Source organism: Rhizophagus irregularis, chromosome 21, assembly GCF_026210795.1.
Source record: "Rhizophagus irregularis chromosome 21, complete sequence".
Lineage (NCBI taxonomy): Eukaryota > Fungi > Glomeromycota > Glomeromycetes > Glomerales > Glomeraceae > Rhizophagus > Rhizophagus irregularis.
This window is the reverse complement of record NC_089449.1, coordinates 669,299-694,077: the sequence shown is the minus strand read 5'-3', so window position 1 is coordinate 694,077 and position 24,779 is coordinate 669,299. Positions and strand designations below refer to the sequence as shown.

The 24,779-nt window shown below is 27.0% G+C and overlaps 5 protein-coding genes across 5 annotated transcripts; 4 read left to right on the top strand and 1 right to left on the bottom strand.

Annotated features, from left to right (window-relative positions):
- Positions 1 to 415: 415 nt before the first annotated feature.
- Positions 416 to 1,905, bottom strand: OCT59_013579 (uncharacterized protein). Its single transcript, XM_066141616.1, has 4 exons — positions 1,263 to 1,905; positions 1,018 to 1,189; positions 737 to 795; positions 416 to 643 (listed from the first exon to the last, which is right to left on the bottom strand). Exons 1-4 carry the CDS (start codon positions 1,854 to 1,856, stop codon positions 623 to 625), a joined length of 846 nt encoding a protein of 281 aa, XP_066001741.1. The 5' UTR covers positions 1,857 to 1,905; the 3' UTR covers positions 416 to 622.
- A 392-nt stretch (positions 1,906 to 2,297) lies between these two features.
- Positions 2,298 to 2,745, top strand: OCT59_013578 (uncharacterized protein; the record flags this gene model as incomplete). Its single annotated transcript, XM_066141615.1, has 2 exons — positions 2,298 to 2,489; positions 2,563 to 2,745. The coding sequence occupies 2 exons, from the start codon at positions 2,298 to 2,300 to the stop codon at positions 2,743 to 2,745; spliced, it is 375 nt and encodes a 124-aa protein (XP_066001740.1).
- Positions 2,746 to 6,088: 3,343 nt separating this feature from the next.
- OCT59_013577 (uncharacterized protein) lies at positions 6,089 to 9,075 on the top strand. The gene is made up of 4 exons (XM_025314699.2): positions 6,089 to 6,332; positions 6,434 to 7,399; positions 7,486 to 7,648; positions 7,734 to 9,075. Exons 1-4 carry the CDS (start codon positions 6,141 to 6,143, stop codon positions 8,318 to 8,320), a joined length of 1,908 nt encoding a protein of 635 aa, XP_025184751.1. The 5' UTR covers positions 6,089 to 6,140; the 3' UTR covers positions 8,321 to 9,075.
- A 3,713-nt stretch (positions 9,076 to 12,788) lies between these two features.
- On the top strand, positions 12,789 to 16,134 carry OCT59_013576 (uncharacterized protein; the record flags this gene model as incomplete). The annotated part of the gene is made up of 13 exons (XM_066141614.1): positions 12,789 to 12,851; positions 12,924 to 13,115; positions 13,194 to 13,426; positions 13,499 to 13,727; positions 13,851 to 13,911; positions 13,981 to 14,235; positions 14,313 to 14,507; positions 14,576 to 14,740; positions 14,830 to 15,100; positions 15,167 to 15,297; positions 15,368 to 15,542; positions 15,620 to 15,741; positions 15,815 to 16,134. 13 exons carry the CDS (start codon positions 12,789 to 12,791, stop codon positions 16,132 to 16,134), a joined length of 2,412 nt encoding a protein of 803 aa, XP_066001739.1.
- A 4,688-nt stretch (positions 16,135 to 20,822) lies between these two features.
- On the top strand, positions 20,823 to 21,439 carry OCT59_013575 (uncharacterized protein; the record flags this gene model as incomplete). Its single annotated transcript, XM_066141613.1, has 3 exons — positions 20,823 to 20,858; positions 20,985 to 21,045; positions 21,123 to 21,439. The coding sequence occupies 3 exons, from the start codon at positions 20,823 to 20,825 to the stop codon at positions 21,437 to 21,439; spliced, it is 414 nt and encodes a 137-aa protein (XP_066001738.1).
- Positions 21,440 to 24,779: the final 3,340 nt, after the last annotated feature.

The window sequence follows — 24,779 nt, the reverse complement described above, 5'->3', positions numbered from 1 at the left end:
GACAATGATCATTATAAGATAAACATGTGGTTTACCGATTTAACGAAGCATTCATTAAAAAAAAGACCATTGTTCTTTCTTGAGATTTCGTTTTAAGGCGTGATTCAACTGATTCATAATGGAGAAAAAAATGGTGTATACCACCTTTTATAGTTTAAATGGTTTTTGTCAGAAGGTAGAAGATAGATTAACAATTTCAAGCACGTGATATGCGAGTTTTATATCGCGTGACGAGATTACTTTGTTACACAAAAAAATATAATAAGTACACAAAAAAAAAATATTTTTTTTTTGTTTACCACACTTTTACCGCCCCGTAAACAAAACTTCAAAGTTCAAACTTACATACCCACGGTAAATTCTAAATAAAGTTACGTCGGACTTTAAATACTTTTTTTTTTTCTTAAAAGAGATCTTTATTGCCAAATTTATATATATTTTTTTATTATATATATTTATTATATATATTTATTATTTATTTAAACACACATTATCTAAATAATCAATTATCAACTAGACTTCATTTAGGTTAATCGGAAACACAAGCATTCAAGCACCTGCATATCAATTTGCAATGACCCTAGAAAATCATCAAACTTCACTCGAGAACGGAAATCCTTTTTCAAAAAAATTCAATACACCACTACAATATTATAAAAAATTTAATGACATAAAAAAAGATTACTGTAACAAAAAAAAAAAGAAAAAAGAAAATAATAATAATTTGATAATTTACTTCATCATTTCCACCAAATCTTTCGTTATGACAAACAACTTCTTGAAAATTTTTATTTCCTATATTGAAATGAAAATCATGAGCTCTTAATAACGACTTTGCGCTCCCAATTTCGCACAATAACGAAAATTTATCATTTAATTTCCACATTCCATTATAATCTACAGAGTTACCAAATTGCACAATCCAATTAAATATGGAACCATAGGAATATACTATACATGTATTTGTAAGATGATTGTTTTAGTAATAATAAATTAACATTATTAAAAAGAGGTTACCTAGATGATGATTTGTTGCTGGAGATTTACATCCATTCGTGGAACTTAAATATTGATTTGTCGCTGGACTTTTTAATCGAATTTTATTTCCATAATGAATCTCGTCATTAAGACTTTGACCAATAATTTGCCATTGACAAGATGGGTCAGATTGATTATTGGATAATGTTACCTAATAATTAATTGAAATGATTAATTATAATTAAAAATATAATATAGTCTATATATTTATATTATATACAAACCACGTATCCATATCTACCATTTGGACAATTATTTGATGATAAATATTTTCCAGTAGCTACATGTTTAATTATAACAATAGAAGAACTACGAATACTACATTTTTGATCAATTATAAAATCTTGAAAAGATGTTAATAATTCATCAAATGTATTAATATTAATGATTTTTTCAGAAAATTTATATTGATATATAATATCCAAGGTATGAATAAGATAAAATTTTTGATCATCAATATTAATAATTTCAGCATTATCACAAAGTTTTTTGAATTTAACAAGAAATTCTAAAGTACTTTCGGCTTCGTCACCACATGTATTAAATTTATAACTTAAATCACGCAATTTTTGTTTACTTGATTTAAGAAAAATTTTAAATAAAACATTATTTTTAAGTGTGGTGAGTAATTGATCATTACTTCTTACATTATTAACATTAATTGACGGATCCACTAATGATTTTGCAACTTCAAGAGTCATGTTTTCAAGATTAGAATAATAATGGTTATTATTAATATGAATCATGCATTGTGTTTTAATTTGTCTCAGCCATTCATCTGGATGAATAGTTCCATCATATTTTGGAAGAAGATTCATAATAGTATTTTTTTTAATGACTCGGCTAACTCAAAAATTTAATGATCGTCAGCTGAAAATGTGTAAGTGTATGAGTGGTATTTATAAAAAAAAATCCTTTATTATATAAGGAAAAGAGCAACAACAAAAAAAAACTTGATTTTTATACTAAATATAAAATTATTTTTCTGTCGTGCCACTGTATCCCCGTTTTAATTCACGTGAAATTTTTAGGAAAAAACCTGCGTGACAATCGTACTCATTCCAAGAATATTGTCCCTAAAATACTCATTCATTACAATTAGTTAAAAAAACTTTACACAAAAATAACTTTCTCATTAAATTTTATACCTGCATATATTATAACATAAATATATACTGAATGGATTTCTCAAGAAATTCAATTGTTAATATTGTTTATCCTCAATCTTTTTATTTTTTTACGAGATCTCAAATATCGTTATGGTTAAAACATCAAAGTTGTTACGAAAAAAAAGAAGTTACTCATCCAATTCTTCAGATTCCTCTGATAATTCAATTCATAAAAAAAGAAGCAAAAAATCTCACAACGATGAGAAAGATAAATTCGTAAAATGTGATATAGAGATTTTTATTCCTTATTGCGCAGATCAAATTAATGAATTGAAAAGAAAAGTATGATATTATTTACAGTATTATTTGGTATCGTTCATTTATATTAAATTTAATTTTTTTTTTCTTTCCATAGATTTCGGAATCAAAGAATGAACGGACGGAGTCACCTGAGGATGCGATGCCTTTTTTAATAGATTTTGAAGATGAAAATAATGAATTTAATAAAAGTGCGCTAAAATATGGTGCTAACGATTGTTTCTTATTGGATAATAGTTCTTTTGAATTGGATTTTGATGTGAGAAATATGGATTTGTGAAATTGAAATTTGTATAATTAATGTACAAAATATATTTGCTTGTAAAATATTTTGTAAATAATTTGCAATGTGACAGTAAAATAGAAATTCGAGTAATATAGTACGTAGTGTGAAGAGGGGCAATAAAATTTGACCAGAATTATCATATTTATTTGATTAGTATCTAGAGTATTGTGACCAGTGCTATATAATAATAAATTGTTACTTAAGCTTTATATTAAATATTAATTCGTTATGTCAATTAAAAATTTTTTATACGTGCGCTTTGTACAAAAATTTTGATGAATGATAATTAGAATTGCACCTAGTTCTTGATGTCATATGACAAATATTACTTCAATGCGGTGTTCATCCGTCACTTGGATAGTCTTTAGAGATTGGTACGAAGCGGTGTTACGATCCGTTCATCCGTCACTTGGGTAATCTCTAGAGGTTGGTATGGAATGGTGTTACGATCCATTCATTTGTCACTTGGATAATCTTTAGACGATCCGTTCATCCGTCACTTGGATAATCTAGAAATTGGTACGAAGCGGTGTTACGATCCGTTCATCCGTCACTTGGATAATCTTAGAGATTGGTACGAAGCGTGTGTTACGATCCGTTCATCTATCACTTGGATAATCTTTAAAGATTGGTATGAGGCGGTGTTACGATCCGTTCATCCTTCACTTGGATAATCTTTAGAAATTGGTAAGTTTTACGCATTGCATCAATTCAACAAAAATATTCTCTTTTGCACAATAATTTGAAACATAATTTATTCTATTCGTATATAAAAAAAGGCATTAATAAATTTTTTACTTCTAATACTTCTAATTCGAAAATGTCAGAAAGCCAAGATAAAAATGCTTAGAGCAAACCTTTTTTTTAATCCCTTCAAATTTTTTTGGAAAAACGGATTCCGGCCGGAATTTTTAAATTTTGATTATTTACAAGAATAACGAGTCTTTTTTTCCGGAATTTTTATATTTTGATTATGATCCGAATTTAATGATATATATATATATATATATATATATATATAAAAGGGAAACGCAAGTTCTTAACGCAATGTTTACTTTGTTTGATATACTTCCTTCATTGAATTACAATGTGAATATTTCTTATATATAAAATTCCTTCTTTTCAAAGACAATAATGAATGTATATAGGCGGTGAAAAATATGATGAGTTTTACGATAATGATAATTTATTTAAATTTTCTGGTAAAAGTAAAAGGATATTGGTTTCATTGCGTGTGAAATGATTCGTAAAAGAAATTTTCAAAGAGCGAAAGATTTAATTCTGTACAATAGGAACGTTGTAAAATCGGTTTGATTGTTCCATAAAAAGAATATGAAAGGCTATTATGGTTACAAGTTCAATAAATTTCAATAGTTTATTTAGGAACCAATCAAAACAATCTCTATATTACATCAACAATGAATGAGAGCTAATCCTTTCTTAATTATATTTAGGTTGACGACTATTTATGAAATCACATTTTTAATCAAGTTAGAAAAGGAAGGCATTGCTATAATAATTCATCGCCATGTGCATGTTTTAATAACACGAGGATATGATAAGAACACTCTATTAGATATCCGATTAATAGCACGATGTATTCAGGGTATTTTTTTTAAAAAAAGAAGAAATAAAGATAGATATTGGGATCAACTCCGATACAACGCTGGGATCCATGTGAAAATCATTGAAAATATCGTTATGTTTTTAATATATATCGATATATCGAATACCGGTATATTGAGGTCTGATGGTATATCAATAAAATCTATTTCAATAAAAGAAAGCTTGAAAGTATCGCTTTGATTTTATTAATAAATTCTCTTTATTAAATTCCCAATTAAATATAACAATATAAACCATTATTATCTATAATCACTAAAAATAATAAAATTAGCAAAATATTTAGTACGTAATTGATTACTGAAAATTCGTTATCTTTACGTATTATGTTCTCTTCTACATCATAATAAATAATTTCCCATTGCGCCGGAAACATTACACCGATTTAACATTTGATTTAGCATAAAGCATCATATTTTTATATTGTTGTCATTTTTTCTCTTTAGGAAACAGATGTTCTTTCTTGTTTAGTTCTATTTGTGAATACGATAAAAGTTACATTTACCCAAAAAAAGATGTTAATTATTATGAATAAAAAACATTCACACCATTTAACAGCGAATAATCCTAACGCAAATTGTCACTTAATATGGATAATAAGCCGCCACTAACTTTCAAGATAAAAATATTCGTAACACGATTCCTTACCTGTTTTGTATGAGTGAGAAAAACGTGCTTATTTAATTTACTCTTTCAAAATGAAACCATTTTGGTATATTATTCCTAAAAAAAGGAATTCATAGAAGACAGAAATGACATACAATGAAAAAAGCAAAACTCAATTCCATATGAATAATTCGAAATATTTCAAACTATATTTGTTTAACCGTTACTATTTTAGTTTTAGACTATTAACAATCGGAAAAGATTTTCAAATACAATAATTTTAGAACAATAGTAGCCTATTATTTTTACCTGGATAAGGTTACATTTCTATTATGACGAATTGTTTGATACATTGGCATTCTTGATAATACAATTTGTTTGGAGGGAAAAAGAGTAAAAAGTTGTTAGGCGCATGAAATTTTCCTTTTATAATAAATCCCACTATTTTTAATGTTGCACAGCCTTGTGAAACGAAATATCATTGTGAGTAATGTATCATTAAATATAGTATATAATTGTCTTTTTGTCTTTTTGTCTTACTTTTTAAGTATTGTTGTTAAAGATTTACTTTCGGGTGAGAGATTTTTCTTTAAAGGAATTCTTTAAATAAATAAGATTTGAGAAAATGTTTCATGCAATTTAGTTTGGTTATACAATCGTCAAATTACAATCATTACCAAATTATTTGAAACAATCCAACAAAAAATTTCACATACACAAAAGAAATTCACGTAATCATGTGAATTCGTACTCACCGGCCAACATTTTGTGCCACACCGGGTGTAAATACATTAAGAAAAACTATGATCCGAACCGATTTGATCATCTAAAAGTATAATTAAATTTGACTAAATTAACTAAAAATTGACCAAACATTAAAAGTAAAATTGGATCGTCAGATCGGACTTTGAGGAATTATATTTTTATACTTTTATGGATTACGGTATAAGCTTATTCCATAAATGAAATTCTATCCGAGTTTTTTGTATATAAAATTACTATTTTTAATTAATGGCCATTTATTATGATAATCTATTCTATATCCGGTTAAGATAGAATACTCGAACAATCTATAAAAACCGCTTGATGTTTTCTTCATCGTCCTTCAAAAAAAAAAATTCTTTAATTTCATTTTACCTTACACAATTTTATCTTACACAATGTCTTTAAGAGGATTATCAGGATTATTTCAAAAATCAACTGATGATGAAATAGAATCTAAAGTTGTACAATATCTTTTAGGTCTTAATGAACCAATTCCAGATAAACATATTACCCTCAAGTATAAATTGATTGATTTATTCAAGATATTTCTTATACCAAAATTACCTGTAGACGATTCTCACTTGGAGGTAAAGGACAAAATAGATTTTTTTTTTTGACTTAGTTTCTATATATATATATTTATATATATATATATTAATAATTCTAATAATATTATTGTTATTATTAGTTGGAAATATACATTACAGCTTTGACCCATATTCCTAATACTCCTGAAGGCGAAAAAATTTTGTCACTCTTGAGTAGGCTATTGGTTACACAACTATGGCATGACATCGCTAAACCACCTATTATGATCGCTGGTGACATGTATCGCAGTTCTGATGGTTCCGGTTACAACAGGATCATCCAATCACTTGGAAAAGCTAATAGCAAATATTCGCTTACATCCCGTATTCAGTACCCTATTAAACTCACAGTCCTTCCCAAAGCAGAAGATATCTTTGATAAACTAATGGTTCAAGAGGGAGAATTCGTGGAACATCCATCTGGAATCAGTTCAATGTTATTCTATTTGGCCATAATCATCACTCACGATTTATTCCATACCAGCTTCGCTGATCCTACCATCAACCTTACTTCTTCATACCTTGACCTCACTCCATTGTATGGAAATAATGATGAACAATTAAAGTCTATTCGCGCCTTTAAATCTGGACTCTTAAAACCTGATACATTTGCTGATTCACGAATCCTGTTACAACCACCCGGCGTATCTGCTTTGTTAATACTTTTTTCGCGAAATCATAATTATATTGCACAAACTCTTCTTGAAAAAAATGAGCTAGGACGATTCAGCGTTAAGAATCAAAATGATCCTGAACAACTCAAAAAGCAAGATGAAGACCTCTTTCAAACCGCACGATTGATTAATTGTGGATTTTATATTAATATAATCCTTCATAATTACCTTCGTACTATCCTTGGTCTCGATCAAACTGCTTCAACTTGGTTCGTTGATCCTACAGTGCCATATAATAAAACAGGGCAACTTGATGCCTTACCTTCTGGATCCGGAAATATAGTCTCTTTAGAGTTCAACTACATCTATCGATGGCATCCAGCTGTCTCAGAAGATGATACAAAATATGTTGTAGATGAGTTCAAAACGATTTTTGGAGATGATTGGGAAAATGTAAGCATTTTTAACTTTTATGATTAATTATTCCTTCCAATTTAAAAAGGACCAGCACGTATTAACATTATTATTCTATATAATAGATAGCTATTGATAAATTCAGGGAAAAGATGTCTACTTGGAAGAGATCAATACCCAAAGAGCCATCCAAATGGAAGTTTAATGATATAGAAAGAGGAAGTGATACCCGTTTCAAAGATACTGATATTGCAAAAGAGATCATTGGTGGAACAAGGAAAGTTTCAGGTAAGGAACTAGTATAATTTATTATTCATAATATTTATCATCTTTATTTATGAAAACTAATAATTGGTTGCATCATGTTGGACAGGTGCTTTTGGAGCAAATCGCGTTAATAAAGTTTTCCGTCCTATTGAGCTTCTCGGCATTGAATCAGCTAGATCTTTGGGATTAAGTAGTCTCAACGATTTTCGTCGGTCCTTAAACTTGAAGCCTTATGATACATTTAAGGAAATGAATCCTGATCCAAAGGTAGCGGAAAAACTCGAAGAACTTTATGGACATGTAGAAAATGTCGAATTGTATCCTGGTCTCATGACAGAAAAAACGAAGCCTGCTGTTCTCGGTTCAGCAATCGCGCTTCCATTTACCATCAGTCGCGCTATTCTATCAGATGCGGTTAATCTTGTACGAAACGATCGCTTCTATACGAATGATCTCACTCCACGAAACTTAACAACCTGGGGCTGGAATGAAATTCAAAGCGATCCAAATGATATGTCTTCTGGAGGAATTTTACATAAACTCATCTTGAGACATGTACCTAACGTTTACAAAGAAAATTCTGCTTGGGCTTTATTTCCGTTTACTACACCCTCGCAGACCAAAAAGAATTTGCAAAATCGTGGAGGTGACTTATGGAAGAAGTTCGATTATGAGGAGCCTAAATTATCATAAAATTCTTTGCCTTTACTTAATTAATGTTTGATTTAGTGTAAAAAATTTGAGACATACATTAGCGGGTTTAATTATATATTAAATTTTTTTTTTATTTTATTTCAATATATTTTTTTTAATCTATACTTTATCTTCTTTCCCAGATAAATAAAATAATCATCTTTTAAAAATAATAATTATTAAAAAGTATTTAATGTGAAAAAATTATTAATTATCAAAAATAAGTAGTTGTGATTTTAAAATAGGTCGAAATTTCTAATATGTTGTTAAGGTTTTGAAAGCCGGATTTTTTCGTAGTAATTATTTATGTTGACGCGTGTGACCAAATAATATTGGTTTCCAAACTTTGACAATTTTAAAATTAATTCGGATAACATAAGTACTTTCCATTATTTTGAGATGGTTCATTAGGCAGATTTATTGTTGGTAAAAGTAATATCTTTTGAATCATCTAAATCACTTATTATTTCATGGTTTTTTTCGTACGAGAATTAACCAATTTTCCTGTTACATTTAGAACAATTACATGCAACTAAGTTTATAATGGTTTCTTGTATTTTTTTATTACTTTAGTTAGTACATAATGTACGTTGTAAACTTATGAAAGCGTGACTCGGATGTTAATTTCCCCAATTTTGATTTTAACGAATTTTTTAATACTTTGTATAACGAATGGAAATGACCTTATTGCAACAGATTTTTCCTTATAACGAAAATTAATTTAACAAAGATATCTTGTGTGACATACGTTATACAAAATACGAGAATTATATGAATTTATATCATATACATACCAATATACTGAATATAGTAGATAATGAAGGCCACATCATTTATGTCTTTTGAGTTATGTGATCCTAATGCTGGCTGAGATTTTGGTTTACACCAGCTACTTGCTAAATTTTGGCCTGATTTAATTTTAAATTTTACTTTAACCTTGGCAGATTCAGTATGACAAAATGATGTCATTTTGAAATGAATTGATATCGCTTGGAAATGAATTGATATCATTTGGAATTGATCAAATAACAATGTCATTTGCCATCCCTGTTCCGGAAACCAACTTCGTTATAAGGCGAACCGACTGTTTATTCATCAGTCATAAATAATTATATTTTAACTTTGCCGATTTTTTTTTTAAATTATATTTTCTAAAAATACCTTTTCCAAATCGATCCCATAAATTACCAAATCTACCTAAAAAAATGAAGCCTAAAAAAAATGAAGGATAAGTGGAAAAAAATATAAATCATTATTGAAGATTCGCTAAGAATGACATATTTAGAAGGATTTCAACAAAATTTGGTTATTTATTGTATCGGGTCGCTTTTTTTTCGTTTATTATCGTTTATTATCGTTTATTAAAAAAAATTATTACAAACCGCTACGATAATATTAATATATATGATATATGGAATACTGTATATCAGTATATGGTCTAATGATTGAGCTTAAAGATTGAGCTACAAGATATAATTTTTTTTTAAAAGCGGTTTCAATTTCTGAATTTATATATCATTAAAAAAAACAGTCGTGTTGTCACATAGACATTTCTCATCTTTGAGGCATATGTACTGTACAATATTTACAAAAACAATTCTGTTCGTAAAAATTTGGATAATTTTAATTAATACAGAACCTGTTATATAGTGTGAAACAATCCGGACATTTTATGAACATCACCCGAGACAATTAATCGGAACTTTACGTGTGCATGATAATGACATTTATAAATTTGAACAATCAAAGATATATAATCATTTTAGTCAGTCCATACGTAATGAAATATTTGACTCGTTAAAATTATTTCCATTTCCACCTTGGCGCTAAAATACTTATGATCAAAAATGCATATAAATTTGGATTAGATCAATATCTAAGAATCTGATTATTTTGGTTAAATCAGGTTTATGTCAATCAATTTTTTTGAATGTCAATTGCAAATTCCACATTATTTTCAGAAAGGATATAAAGAGACAAATAATCTTATCATACTAAAAGCTGATCTTTATCTGTATTATTTTATAAATTTTTTCTTTAATAAAGAATTTATTATTCGTTGATCATTACTGAAAGAAAATTTACATTTTGTCAAAAATGCCTTTATCTATTCGATCACATCAAAGGTATCAGAAAAGTCGAAGGTTAAGAAGAACAATTATAAATCATTCTCGAAGATTCACATCGAATAATGATGACACGCTTAGAAGAATTTCAAACCTTCCTCAACAAAATTCGACTAATTCATTCGTAAATCAATTATTTAACGGGTCGACATTCTAGATACTGTACCTTTTTTCAACACATCTTAATTACATCGAAAAGATATTCCTATTCTCCTTTACGTTTATATTTATTATTTATTATTTATCGATATTACGTTTACAAATTCTAACATATTACGACACTCGAATTTAGACTATTTTCATTTTTGATTTAATATAGCTATTTTTATAATTTTGATTAAAATGTAACGAAACTGATGTAAAAACATTCATTTGTAACAATGTAAGCCATAAATATATTTTTGATTATGATGAGCCTAAAATTTTTTTTATATAAAATTAAATAAAAATTAAGAATTAAATCAAGTTTTTACTTAAAAATATTGCATTACCTTTATTTATTTGTATTTTATTTATTTTTTTCTTTAATATATTTCTCCTATTATTTATCTTTTTACATAAATAAATAAAATAATCAACGTTATCAAGAATGTTTGCGACTAAATCACACGTGATTGACCGCATTACCCGTATGGGCTGGAAAAAAACGAATATATATTTAACCAGTACGGTACGAATTTGCAAACCAGTACGGTACGGTACGAAATGATCAACCATAAAATTTGAGTGCTACGGAGATGAGTGGTGTAGGGTCAAGGAGATGTGTAGTGTATGGTCTCCTATGTGACAGTTTACACAGGTGATAAATAACGCGACGGGCCAAACACGTGATTTGGAGTGGGCCGAAATGCTAATCATCACCTGTGTATGGTTCACACCCCTTATTTTACACACTGTTACACGATTATATAAAAAACAAGTATTGTATGGAAACCGATGTATGTATGTATGGTGTTACAAACTGTTACATGTATGCTATGTATGGTAATGATTTCGTACATGTATATTTATCTCGAACCAGAAAATAAAGTATGACCGTATGATTGTATAAACAACATTTTTTTCACATGATTGTGACTTGGCTCTTTTTTTTCTCAAATTTTTTGAAACGAAACTATGTTTATTTTTTTATTTTTTTAACAGATTTCTGGTAAGTGGTAAGAGTTTTATTTAAATTTACTTTTAAAAACGATATTAACCCGTTTTTTTTATTTCTTCTTAATAAATGTGTAGTTGTAATGACGCGATGTTAATGACATTTTGAAAAGACTAGCACCTTATTTTTTTAGGGTTCAGAGTTTCCTTTGGAACGGAACTATTAAGGTAAGCATCTTTGGGTTGGTATAAAGTGGTTAACGGCATTATGAAAAAACATTAATGCCTTTTTTCCTGTTTTTCCGATTTTAAGTCATTTGTTGGGAATTTGAAACAAATGTTTTAAAGAATTTTCGGGTAACTTTTAGTGTAAGAAGTTGTTTTTTCTTCCAGCAACATTATGGATTTTTAAGGAATTGCATGTATTCCTCTTTAATGGTAATTGAAGAGAAAAGATTCTTTTTATAAGAGATTTCAAGGCACATGTAGAAGTTATCATTTCTTTTAGTGATGTCATTAATATTATTAATATTTCATTTACCTTTATTGTATTAGATTGTTGGCGTATTAAATAAAATTTTTTTTTCGATATATTCTTGTATATATATAGTAATATATTAAATTTAGTTACATTAATTGATAAGACGTCATTGATGTGTTACGAGATCAGATTTTATTGTATCGATCTAATATAAATAAATGAATTTCCAATATTTTTGACATTTTTCGCACTTAATTTGATCTGGGAAAAAGGTTAGTAAATAATTTACTTACGGAAAATGTCTGTTTCAGGAAAAAATATTTTTGGGGGTGTGAAAGTATTTGTTTGCTGATTTATTAACTATCTAATCAAATAGTAATTTATGTAGATAATTGAAAAATTTCCCGCAAGTTAACAATTTAAATGAAAATTTCCTGCAAATGGGTGGTCCAATCTGTTAGGGATGGGAGTTAATTGAATCTTCAGAATCTCAAATAGTAATTAGGCACTTTGATGGTATATTTTTTTAATTGAGAATTTTTTTATTTAACTATAATTGGGTTTTTTTCACGTTAAAACGATTAATAAAACTAATTTTTATTCCTTTTTTATCTTTTTAAACCATGATTTAGCTTTTTAAGTTAAATTCATAGAACTAGTACATACAACACGTAACATTCATTTTTTTAAAAAATTTTGTAACGCGTTTTTTTCAGAATACACTTTTTAAAACATAATCAATCTTCGATTAATCGCAAGCTTCATAATGTCTTCGATTATTGAACTTTCGGATATAGATGATTATAATGAGAAAGACTTAATTAAAATGGTAAGTAAATGTTATTCAAATTATATTATTTTATTAAAGAGAAAATTATTAAAAGCTAATAAACAAAAATAGAGAGAGAATAATAGTGATAGCGAAAACGAATTAGAAAGCGAAGAAACATTAGCTTTCTTTACTTCTCAACTGCGAGTTCCCAAAGTTATATATACAACTGTTCCTATAGAATATCCAGATACATCTTCAGAAGGAGTTGCAACCGTTTACAATGTAACTGGATGGAAAAATCATACAGACGCGTTTTCAGATGTAAGTATATATTATTTACCTTTAATTTAACAACAAGCTATAGATCTTTAACTATAAATACTTTTTATTACAATGTAGATTCAATATTCAACAAATGGTTCAGGCGGTACCACAAATATTCAAGAATGCCCTTTTTTTGGAGGAATACCCGTTAAAAAAAATCAAAGAAAATGCCAAGGAATAAAGTTTTGTCAGTTCACTGATCCTGAACTTGTTAATCAAGAACACTGTAGTGTTGATTTTGATTCTGAAATTTTTCAACATTATACACAACAAAATAATAATAATACTAAAGAAGCTAAGACATATACGTAAGTTTACTAATTATTGTTAATTTCAAATGTATAAAACTTATTTTAATTACTAATCCAAATTTTTACTAGTTTATTTTTGGCAGCAAAAGATACTCCTTGTAATTTCAAAAAAGACAATATCCCATGCAATGGAGGACCTCATATTGGAAGAATAACTAATTATCAAACAAATATTGTATCATATTTTATCGGTTGCAACAAATACAAACAAGGTGATAAGTGGCATCGATATATCAAAATAAAACAAGATGAAGTTGATATTTCATTACTTCAAAGTCTATTCACAGGTTCTGCATCTGTAAGTATTATTTATTTCTCATTATTATTTTTTTTGTCAAATTGGAAATTATAAGCAATTGCAGATAGCCATTTATTTTATATCTTTCTATTTTTAAAATTTAAAAATTATTCAATTATTTAGGTACAAGATACAGTAAAGTGTAGTATGATACTTTCTAAAAGTTGTAAACGTAAAAAATGTGGTAATTATTTAAATTTAATTATACTATTAAATTTATTTTAAATCATAACTAAATCTCTTTTATTTTAAGATATGCCACATACACATAATGGAACTATTGTCCGTGGAGAAATAATTGACAAACCTTGTCAAGTGCGCTTTATCAAATTTATTCCTTATGATATTGTCAAATGTCCTTTTGTAGCACTTGTATGTGTAGGAACACATAATCATCCACCCCCAGCACCTGAGAGGATTCCTTCTGGAATTAAGAATAACTTAGAATCTTTAATTACCCAAGCTATTCAACAAGATGATAATGTTACTTCAAGATCAATATTGTCAGGTATAAAATATTAATAAGATTATTATTTATCATTATCAATTAATAATTAATTTAGTTTTAATATATTAAACTAATAGGAAATCTACTCAGTGCTTATTTTAATAAAGAAACATTGGCAGAAGTTCATGTCTCTCTCAATAATATAGACAAATTACGATACTTAGTAGGAAAAGCATACAAGACCTTGCATCCTTTTGGACAAGGAGTTATAGGAATTTATCATGATATATTAAATCCCAAATCAGATTTAATAAATTATGTTCGCAAAATTGGTAAATTTTTTAAAATTTTATTATGCATTTTATTTAAATTACTCATTAATAATAACTATTATTTTTAGATCTTTATTCAAATAATGGCCAAGTAATTATTACTTGTATGCTTGATAATCAAGCTAAAAAATTAATTACACTTGATTATTTTCAAATTGATGTCAGCTTTAAACGAGTAAAAGGAGAGATAAATGAATTTGAAATTAACACGTATGATTCCAAACATCACCTGAGTAAGTGAAATTTTTATTTAAATTAATCCCATCATGTATTATAAATGATATACATTAATGATGTTACTAACCATAGTTTTTTTTTTAAGTATTGTCATTTTGTCGTATATTTACTAATGTTTTTACTGCTGAAGGGTATCATAGGTTATTCTCATCTTTATTCCAAATAATTCGTGAAGTAAGTGGTCAATCTATTCAATTTCGACATATTCATGGAAGTGGTATTGGATGTATTCTGGCTGATCTGGACGCTGCACAGGCTAAGGGGTTAGGATTAGCATTACATGATTTGGATCACGAAAAAAGTTGGGAAACACACTTGACATTTATTTTGAAAACATGCCTTGTACACTTTGAAAGGTATTTATAAATTTATTGAATAGTTATCTCTTTTACTTTTAATTTAATTAATTTATTTTTTTTTAGAAATTTATTTCATAAAACATTTACTATAAGCACGAAAAATTTAATACGACAAATTCCTAATGCAACTAGTAAAGAACAAGTTCATGATCTTCTGCAACAAATAGAAGATACAAATGATGAAGGAATAAAAGGTATATTATTTATTTATTTTAGAAGTTTAAAAGAATTAATATAAATTTTTAAAAATGTTTTTTCTTATAGAATGGTTGAATTATTATCGACAATCATATGTTTTATCTTCCTTAAATAAATACGTTTCAAATGTTGATCATGAGATTTGGAATAAAAGTGGATCAGATACTAATAATGCTGAAGCGGCCCATTCCATGGCTAACAGAGAAGGAAAGCAATTGAAGTTATTATCAGCCATTTTAAAGTTAGTTTAAGTTTTTTTAATTACCAAATTACATTTAATATTATGAATATTATGTATTAATTATAAATAATTTAAAGAGGAAAAAGGTACGATGCAAGGTGTTATACAACGATTGAAGTTCATGACAAAAATGGAGTACCTTACACTCATAGAGACAAAAGTGATGTTAAGAGATTACAAAATTCAATTGTACGCAAAAGTAAGTAAAAACATTATTTATCAATTAATTTATTTATTTATAAAAATTTTTAAAATTTTTTTATAATATATAGCATCTCGTATTCAAAAGAATAAAGTATCTCTTAATGATAAATTACCCAAGTCATCAAAAAAAAGAAAATTATCACCTTCTAATAGTAGAACACCTATTAGATCAAAGGAAAATCATGAAAGAGCTGAAAATATTTTATCAGACAATGAAGAAGAAACATTTTCTAAAGAGATTCATAAAAAAAATCTCGAGTTAGAACTTAAAGAGAAGGAAATTATATTAAGGGAGCGTGAAATTAAAGCACGAGTAGCTGAGGCTGAAGCACGAATGATGGAAGCTAAAGCCGAAGCATTAGAAATAGAAAATCAACAAAAACGTTAAAAAAAATATATTTAGATTTTTTTGTTAAATTTATAATAATACGTTTATAAATCATAATAAAGAAAATATAAATTGCGTTTACAGTTCTAATACATGAAAAAAAATTTTTTTTAAAAAAAAAATCAAAAACGTGAAGTAGTCAGTAGGGATTTTTTTTTATAAAAATTTCCGAATTCAATGTATAGTCACGTGAAATTTTATTTTCATACATACATACGTTTTCTCTAATTATATAATTTAATAAAAAAGTATGTATGTATGAAAAGTACACCGTATACCATACATTGACCACCATACATACATACATAGGAATCCATACAGTACATGTTTCCGTCACACCCCTGTTACACACTGCTAAATATCACCATACACCACACAGGTGGTCGACCCTACACCACTGGTATTCGTCTTACCGATAAAATTTAACCAACTGTACCGTACCGTACTGGCTCTATAATAATCTCTCTATATATAGAACCAGTACAGTACGGTATGGTTATTGTTTTAAATGGACATTTTGGACATTAGTGTCCAAATTATTAAGATGAAAATTTTGGACATTGGTGTCCAAATTACAAAAATGAACATTTTGGACATTGGTGTCCAAATTACAAAAATGAACATTTTGGACATTGGTGTCCAAATTACAATGTCCAAATTATCAAAATGGACATTTTGGACATTGGTGTCCAAATTATTAAAATGGACACTGGTGTCCAATTAATTATATGCTAAATGTATCATACTGATTTTCTCTTTATTATAGTGTCAGTACGGTACGGTCATGTTGATCAAATTTTGTAATTTTGTATGGGTGATCAACCGTACCGTACAGGTTTGCAATTTCGTACCGTACCGATTATCCTACTAACTGAAAAAAACGCTTGTTGGGCACTTTGGGCTACGAAATTGTTTCATATTAAATCCTTTATTACCTTATTTAAATATCTAACTAATTCGGAATAGGTTAGAACTTTGAATTGTTAGAATTGTTAAGCGAAGAGTATAAGTACTGCATAATATACTGTACAGACAAATTGGGAAAAAAAAATTTTTTTTTCGAAGGTTTTTTTTCGTCAAACTTTATGCATTTCATGCATGTAAATAACAAAGAAAAGTGAGGAAATGCAGGAACAAGATTGTAAATATTCAAATAGCAGTAAATAGCGTAAGAATTATTTTCTACAAAATATTTGTTCAATAACTATAGCAAAATCACACTAAATCTCAGCTTATGATCATTTAATTTGTTGCGTAATATTCCCTTCATTGTAAGTATTATTTTAATTATAATTACATTTATTAATCTATGGTAAAATTTCATAATATTCAGAAATTTTACAACTTGCTTATTTTTGGTACTTATTTATTTTTGGGTAAATACGGTAATTTTATAAACTGTATATATTAGGGTTAATAAAACAAAAAAACTTTCGGTTTTTTAATTACCTAATTCAGCTAATACAAAATAGGTTAGATATATATGAAATTGAGAAAAAAGTTTGCTTTTTAATGCATGCAAATAATATTTTTAAAAATTATATTCTCATAATTAATTTTGGCGTAATTTGCATATGAGTGGGCATTAAATCGGCAGTCAATAAATAGTCTTATGTCAATGGATATTTTAACTTTTGCCGATCCTTTTTGAGTATTATTGCGAAAATCCATGGTTTAAAAGTCAGTAGATATAAAAAGAAAAACTAATTTTATGCAACAGGGAGGTTTTACCCGTATTATTCTTTTTTTGACAATACAAGCATTATTTCCTTATACAAATTTTTCATACAAAAAAATACGCCATGCATATTATTTTTTTATCACAAAAAGTTACAGAATATAACCCCCCCCCCCTCCTCCTCCCTTTATTCCATTCTGTTAAATAAATAATTTGTATTGTATTTTGTAAAAAATGTCTTTTTCTAATCGATCATATCAATTCCAACTCTACAAGGAAAGAAGGTTAAGAAGAAAAATTATAAATCATTATCGAAGATTCGCATCGAATAATAACATGCTTAGAAGGATTTCAAACCTTCCCCAACAAAATTCGACTAATTCATTCGTGAATCAACTATTTAACGGGTCGCCATTCTAATATAATTTCGATCTAAAAAATTTTTATTATACCTTTTTTTAACGTATCTTAAAATATATTTTTTATTACGATTATATACAATATTATATCGCGACACTCGAATTTAGACTTTTGATTTATTATGGTATTATCAGATATCGCATGTTTGCTCTAAACTAAATTTCATTTTTTTTTTTAATTACGGTATTTAATTTGAATGTCCTAATTTCGGTCAAAATGTAAAAAAAATTCTTTTTTTTCCTTCGTTTTATAAAAAAAGAGGATCATAAGTACAAATCGTTACGATATATATATATATATTGAATATATAGTTTTAGTTAGAAATTTTATGATTAAGTTATAAGTATATTTTTGATTATTATGAAGCTAAAATCTTTCCTATGAAATTAAATAAAAATTAAGTCAGAATTAAATCAAGTTTTTACATGGCGGGTTTTGTTTATTTATTTATTTATTTTTTAATATGTTTTCCCCAATTATTTACTTTATTACTTAAATAAATAAAATCATCAACGCTAGAAACGTGAAAAAAATTGATGCAGTTGACAAGCATATTATTTATTCAAAATATTCGCAGTAATTGTTTAACTTAGATGCGTGATCAATAATATTTATTTATCTTGCGTAAAGCAGGAGAATTACAATGATAAGTTATTACACTATTCAAATGATTAATCGCCAAACCAGCTTGGTTGATCCCACCAATCCTGTGTCCCGACCGATACAGGTCCACAATAGGTATTTTATATAATCTGTCACGTGATTAAGAATATCAAATTATTGCAGTTCGTAATATCAAGAATTTTTTATATGCATTATTATAAACGGCAAATCAATAAAAGTGGTATATGTTATATCAAGTTCTATATTCGGTACATTATCGAGATTTTTTTAAATATTATGAAACTGGTTTTTAAATAAAAGTTCGAGTAAGTTGGTTATATTGTAGGTTCGTTTATATCGAGATCAGACTGTAACAGTTTTCCGATATGTATTAATTGTATCATGGTTCCCCATTCCTTTGAAACAATTTCTAAGGTGTAACTGGCAAAAATAAAAATTATATCTATTTATTTATTATATAAACTTGATTAATTTTTTTTTTTTAAATCAAGTGTCTGGTCCAATAAAATTATTTTATATTTTTTACTTTTTCAAGAATTAAGATTGCCTCTGCTGATTTTTCTCACATTCTTATTATTAATAATGTGATAATTAGGTAATAAGCGCATTATCATTCTTTTCACGACAAAGCGAAGAGTATAAGTACTGCATAATGTACTGTACAGACAAAATAGGAAAAAAATTTATTTTTTCGAGGGTTTTTTCCGTCAAACTTTATACATTTCATGCATTCAAATAACAAAGAAAAGTGAAGGAATGCAGGAACAATATTGTAAACATTCAAATATCGTAAATAGCGTAAGAATTATTTTCTACAAAATATTTAAAATATTTGTTCAATATCTATAGCAAAATCGCACTAAATCTCAGCTTATGATCATTTAATTTGTTGTGTAATATTTCCCTTCATTTTGTAAGTATTATAATTTATTAAAATTTCATCATATTCAAAAAATACATTATACTGTATAAGGGTTAATAAATCAAACTAATACAAAATAGTTATGAGAAAAACGGATATAAATACGAGTAAAAATTTTTTTTTTTTAATGCATGCAAATAATAACAAAGGAAGGTAAAGATAGCTGTTTTATATATGTAATTACAATATGGTCCATCACTTTATTACGTCATAGACATATTTTAAATTTATTCGTCAAAATTATTATTCTCCTTATATTTAATTTGGGCGTAAATTTGCATATGAATTTGGATTAAATCATGGATTAAATTAAAATCCATGGCTTAAAAGCCAACTAAGATCTAAAAAGAAAAATAATCATTTCCCCTTTAATAACCGAATTAGAAATAATTGATCATATCATGTGATATATATATTATGTTGTGATATAATCACTGAAATGCTTTGTTTTTATTGAATTAACATAAAAGAATACGTTATAAATATAATTGATCCTTATAAGGGAATTAAGGTGAAGGAATTTTATAGAAATTTAAAGAAATGTAAGGAATAAATAATAGTTTTGTAATAATAATGAAAAGGGAAGTAAACTTTTTTATTATACAAACTTTTATATATTATCACCATTTTCGAAATGGTGTATGCAATTATATTAAAGAAAACCCGAAAACCGGACGATAACGGGACAAATAAAAAATAGATGAAAACTGGACGAGTATTGATCAGGTGAAAATGTAAATAATTTGATAAATTCCGTAATATAAGGTTATTAATTCCGGAGATATGAGCCCTTTACAGCCTATAAAAAATTTTTCAGAAAAATGATCCCGTCTCTGAAATAAAACTAGAAAAATGATCATTTATCGAAGTTTTTTCCAGATAAAGATAGAAAAAAGATGGAAAGAAAAAACGGGTTTCATTATTTCCGTATCAGGTATGCAAAATATTTTTAAAAAGTATTTAAAGGAAGGCTTTCCCTTTACTCATACTAGAATTTTCTTTTAAAAATTCTTCAAAATCATAAAAAATTTTTTGAATTTCGAAATGTTGTCTCTTTTTGCGGCAGGAGCTTATTTTTTGGTTATAGTTTTTCTTTTCTTTTGTTGGTAAGAAATATTTATGTTTTTTTTTGGAAAATCAAATGAATATTTTAAGGTGTGAAACAAAATTAATTAATAGTTATTGTTTTTTTTCTTTTTTTTTTAGGTATTTACGTCTTTTGATAAGTTTTTATTTAAAAAAAATCTTTTGATACCTGTTCCACGTGGTTCGTGTTTATGATTATATTAAATCGGGTTATTCCATATTTTCAGCTTATTAAAAATTTATGATAATTTTATTAAGACAATCGATGGCTTATTGATTATCTTCAACTTCTAAATGAATATGATGAACTAGTTTCACCTCGTATGAATAGAGATATTTTAATAAAAAACGTTGCGAAAACGTTTTTTTCAAGATCACGACGAAAGCAAATTATTTTCTTAAATAGAATAATTCGTAACTATCACCAAGAATTTTCTTCGGAAATTGAAAAGTATTTGCAACATGAATACGAAGAATTGCTTTCGTTACACTTTTGGAATGAGAATCATAGAAGACGAGTTATTTTTCTAATTCGGGAAATCCATCTTGGGAAAGAAAATTTTATCTTTTTATAATTACTTTCCATTACTCCATTGTTGTTTCTTTTTTTATTAGCATCTTTCTCCTTGATCATTGTAATTTACTTATCTTTTTTATTTATTGTTATTGTTTTTTTTTATTTGTATCACTTCATTAAAAATAAATACGGTGATTTTTTCTTTAAAATCGTAAATGTGTGATTTAAATTTTAATATTTGCAAATAAAATTTCATTAAATAAGATTATTTTGAATAAATATGTTTGCAAAAAAAAAAAATTTTTTAAAATATCTTCGCAATAAAATTTTAAGTTTAACCGATCAAAAATTAGCTAAGTTAAAAAATCAGCCATCAACGATAATTTTTTTTCCTTTTTTTTATGCTATTTCGACTTTGAGGCAATTTTTTTGTTTTTTTCGTATTTAATGACTCTTCACTTTATTACTAACGCTAGCTTTATTTTTTTTTTAGATAATGAGATGGCTTCTTTTTATTTGAGTCATGTCTTTCTTGTTTTATTACTTTTTATGTTTTTCTTGTTTTTATTACTTTTTCACTTTATTTTAAATAATACTAATCAGTCTTTTGTTCCTTTTTTATGGTTGGTGTTCTTGATTGTTTTTTCTTCGCTTTTTTTCGTCTTTCTATCGTTCTTTTCACTTCTTTTTTGCTCTTTATTTTTTTATTTCCTTCTCCTTTTTACTTCCTTTTATCCTCCATCATCCTTTTATTTACTTTTATTTTTCATTATTATTTTCGCTTTCTTTTCTTCTCCTATCACTTTTTACACTTCCTTCTTACTTCCCTTTCGTTCACCATCATCTTTCTTACTTCTTTTTCTTCTCCTATCACTTTTTACACTTCCTTCTTACTTCCCTTTCGTTCACCATCATCTTCTTACTTCTTTTTCGCCTTCTATCATCCTTTTTACTTCCTTCTCACTTCCTTTTTGTCTCCTATCCTCCTTATTACTTCCTTCTCACTTCCTTTTCATTTATCACTATCTTTCTCACTTTCTTTTCATCTTCTATCACCCTTTCACCTCCTTTTCATTTCTCTTTCATCCTTATCATCTTTTTACACTTCCTTTGTCCTTATTATCCTTTTTACACTTTTTTTCATTCCTTTTATTTTCATCCCACGTCATTTCTTTTTGTTTCCTTTTTTCTTTCATCATTATTAACGTTATAACTTCTTATTTCCTTTTTTTGCTTTTTATTGGCATTTTTTCATTTTATAATTGTAATTTTTCTTTTTTTTATCACTATTTATTTTCTTACCATTATTGTTAGATTTTTCAAATAAATTCATTAATTTTTATTTCTCTAATCAATAAAACATAATCAATAAAACAATTTATAAAGCATAAAATAATTTTTAAATCCCACTAAGTGTATAATTTTGTAGTTTTAATATTGTATTAACAAATAAAATTTTACCGTAAATAAAATGTTCTTTGTGAAATAAAAAAAAAATTAACCGATCAAAAATGAAAAATCAGCCAATTAAAATTTATTAAGTCACGTGATAGTGTCGCCATGCGCCAAATAATGTTACCCTAGAAAAATTTACTATTCATTTTTCAACACATCTTAAATTTATGTTACACACCGAAATGTCACCGATCTTAAATTACATGAATGATATATCGTTAAATCTCTTTTAAATTTATATTCATTATTTATCGATAATTATTTTATTTACTCGAATTTAAATTTTGGTCGATTATGGTATTACCAGCCGAATATTTTCACATTACTACACCCTTTCATTTTTTTCTTTGGAATATTACCCTTGTTTGGGCACGCTAAACTTCATTGATGTAAAAATTGCTCACATAAAATACAAATTACAAACTAGCTAAAGCGCCACCTACTCAATCTAAATTGACCCAGATACACCCAAACAAGCCACCTTTTTATTTTCGATGAGTTATATCTATAACGTAAATTAAAAGTGGTTCGTTTTTAAAATCCTGAAATGTTGACTAAAATGTAACTAAATGTAAAAAATGTTGCAAAAATATGATCTTGATATTATTTCTTTGTTTTCGTTTTTTTTTTAAAAAAAACCAGGATTACAAAGTACAAACCGTTACGAAATATATATAGAATATATGGTTTAGTAAAGTTTAATGATTACGCTTAAAGATTGGGCTACAAGTATAAATTTTTTTTCTTTAAAGTGGTTTCAATTTCTGAATTTATTTATCATCATGCACACGAAAAGTTCCGATTAATTGTCTCGGATGATGTTCATCACTATATAACAGGTTCCTTATATTGTGTATTAATTAAATTAAAATTGTCATATTTGTCCAAATTTTTACGAACAGAATTGTTTTTTTGTAAATACCGTATACTTCCTAAATTAAGCACCCTTTTTTGACCGTAATGCTGGCCAGAAACAGCATAACGTAGGCCAAAATTTTCATAATTCTGGCCAGGGTGCTTATTTTCGGGTGGGGTGCTTAATATCGGAAGTATACGGTATTTGAAATATGCCTCAAAGATGAAAAATGATTTAAAAACAACCCGACAATTTTTTCTAATTTTATGAACATCATCCAAGACAATTAATCGAAACTTTTCGTGTGCATGATAATGACATTTATAAATTTGAACAATTAAAAAGATATATAATCATTTTAGTCGGTCAATTACGTAATGAAATATTTGGAAATTAGTAGGAAAAAATTTTTTTTTTTTTGAGGGTTTTTCCGTCAAACTTTATACATTTCATGCTTTCAAATAACAAAGAAAAGTGAAGGAATGCAGGAACAATATTGTAAATATTCAAATTAGCGTAAATAGCGTAAGAATTATTTTCTACAAAATAATTAAAATATTTGTTCAATATCTATAGCAAAATCACACTAAATCTCATCTTATGATCATTTAATTTGTTGTGTTATATTCCCTTCATTGTAAGTATTATTTACATTTATTAATATTCAAAAATTTTACAACTTACTTATTTTTGAGCAAATATGGTAATTTAAAAATATACTATAATATACTGTATAAGGGCTAATAAATCAAAATAAACTTCCAACTAATACAAAATAGGTTAGAGAGAAAATGGATAAATACGCCGTTATTGAGAAAAGAATTTTTTGTTTTTTTAATGCATGCAAATAATAACAAAGGAAGGTAAAGAAGTTAAAACTTGGACTATTATAAACTTTTCTTTGTAATTATTACGCTATTTTAAATAATTACAATATTGTCCATCTCTTTATTACGTCATAGACATATTTTAAATTAGTAACTTGTTAAAATTATTCTCCTTATATTTTAATTTGGGCGTAAATTTGCATATGACTTTGGATTAAATGGATTAAAATTGTCAATCAATCAATCATTAGTCAGGAATA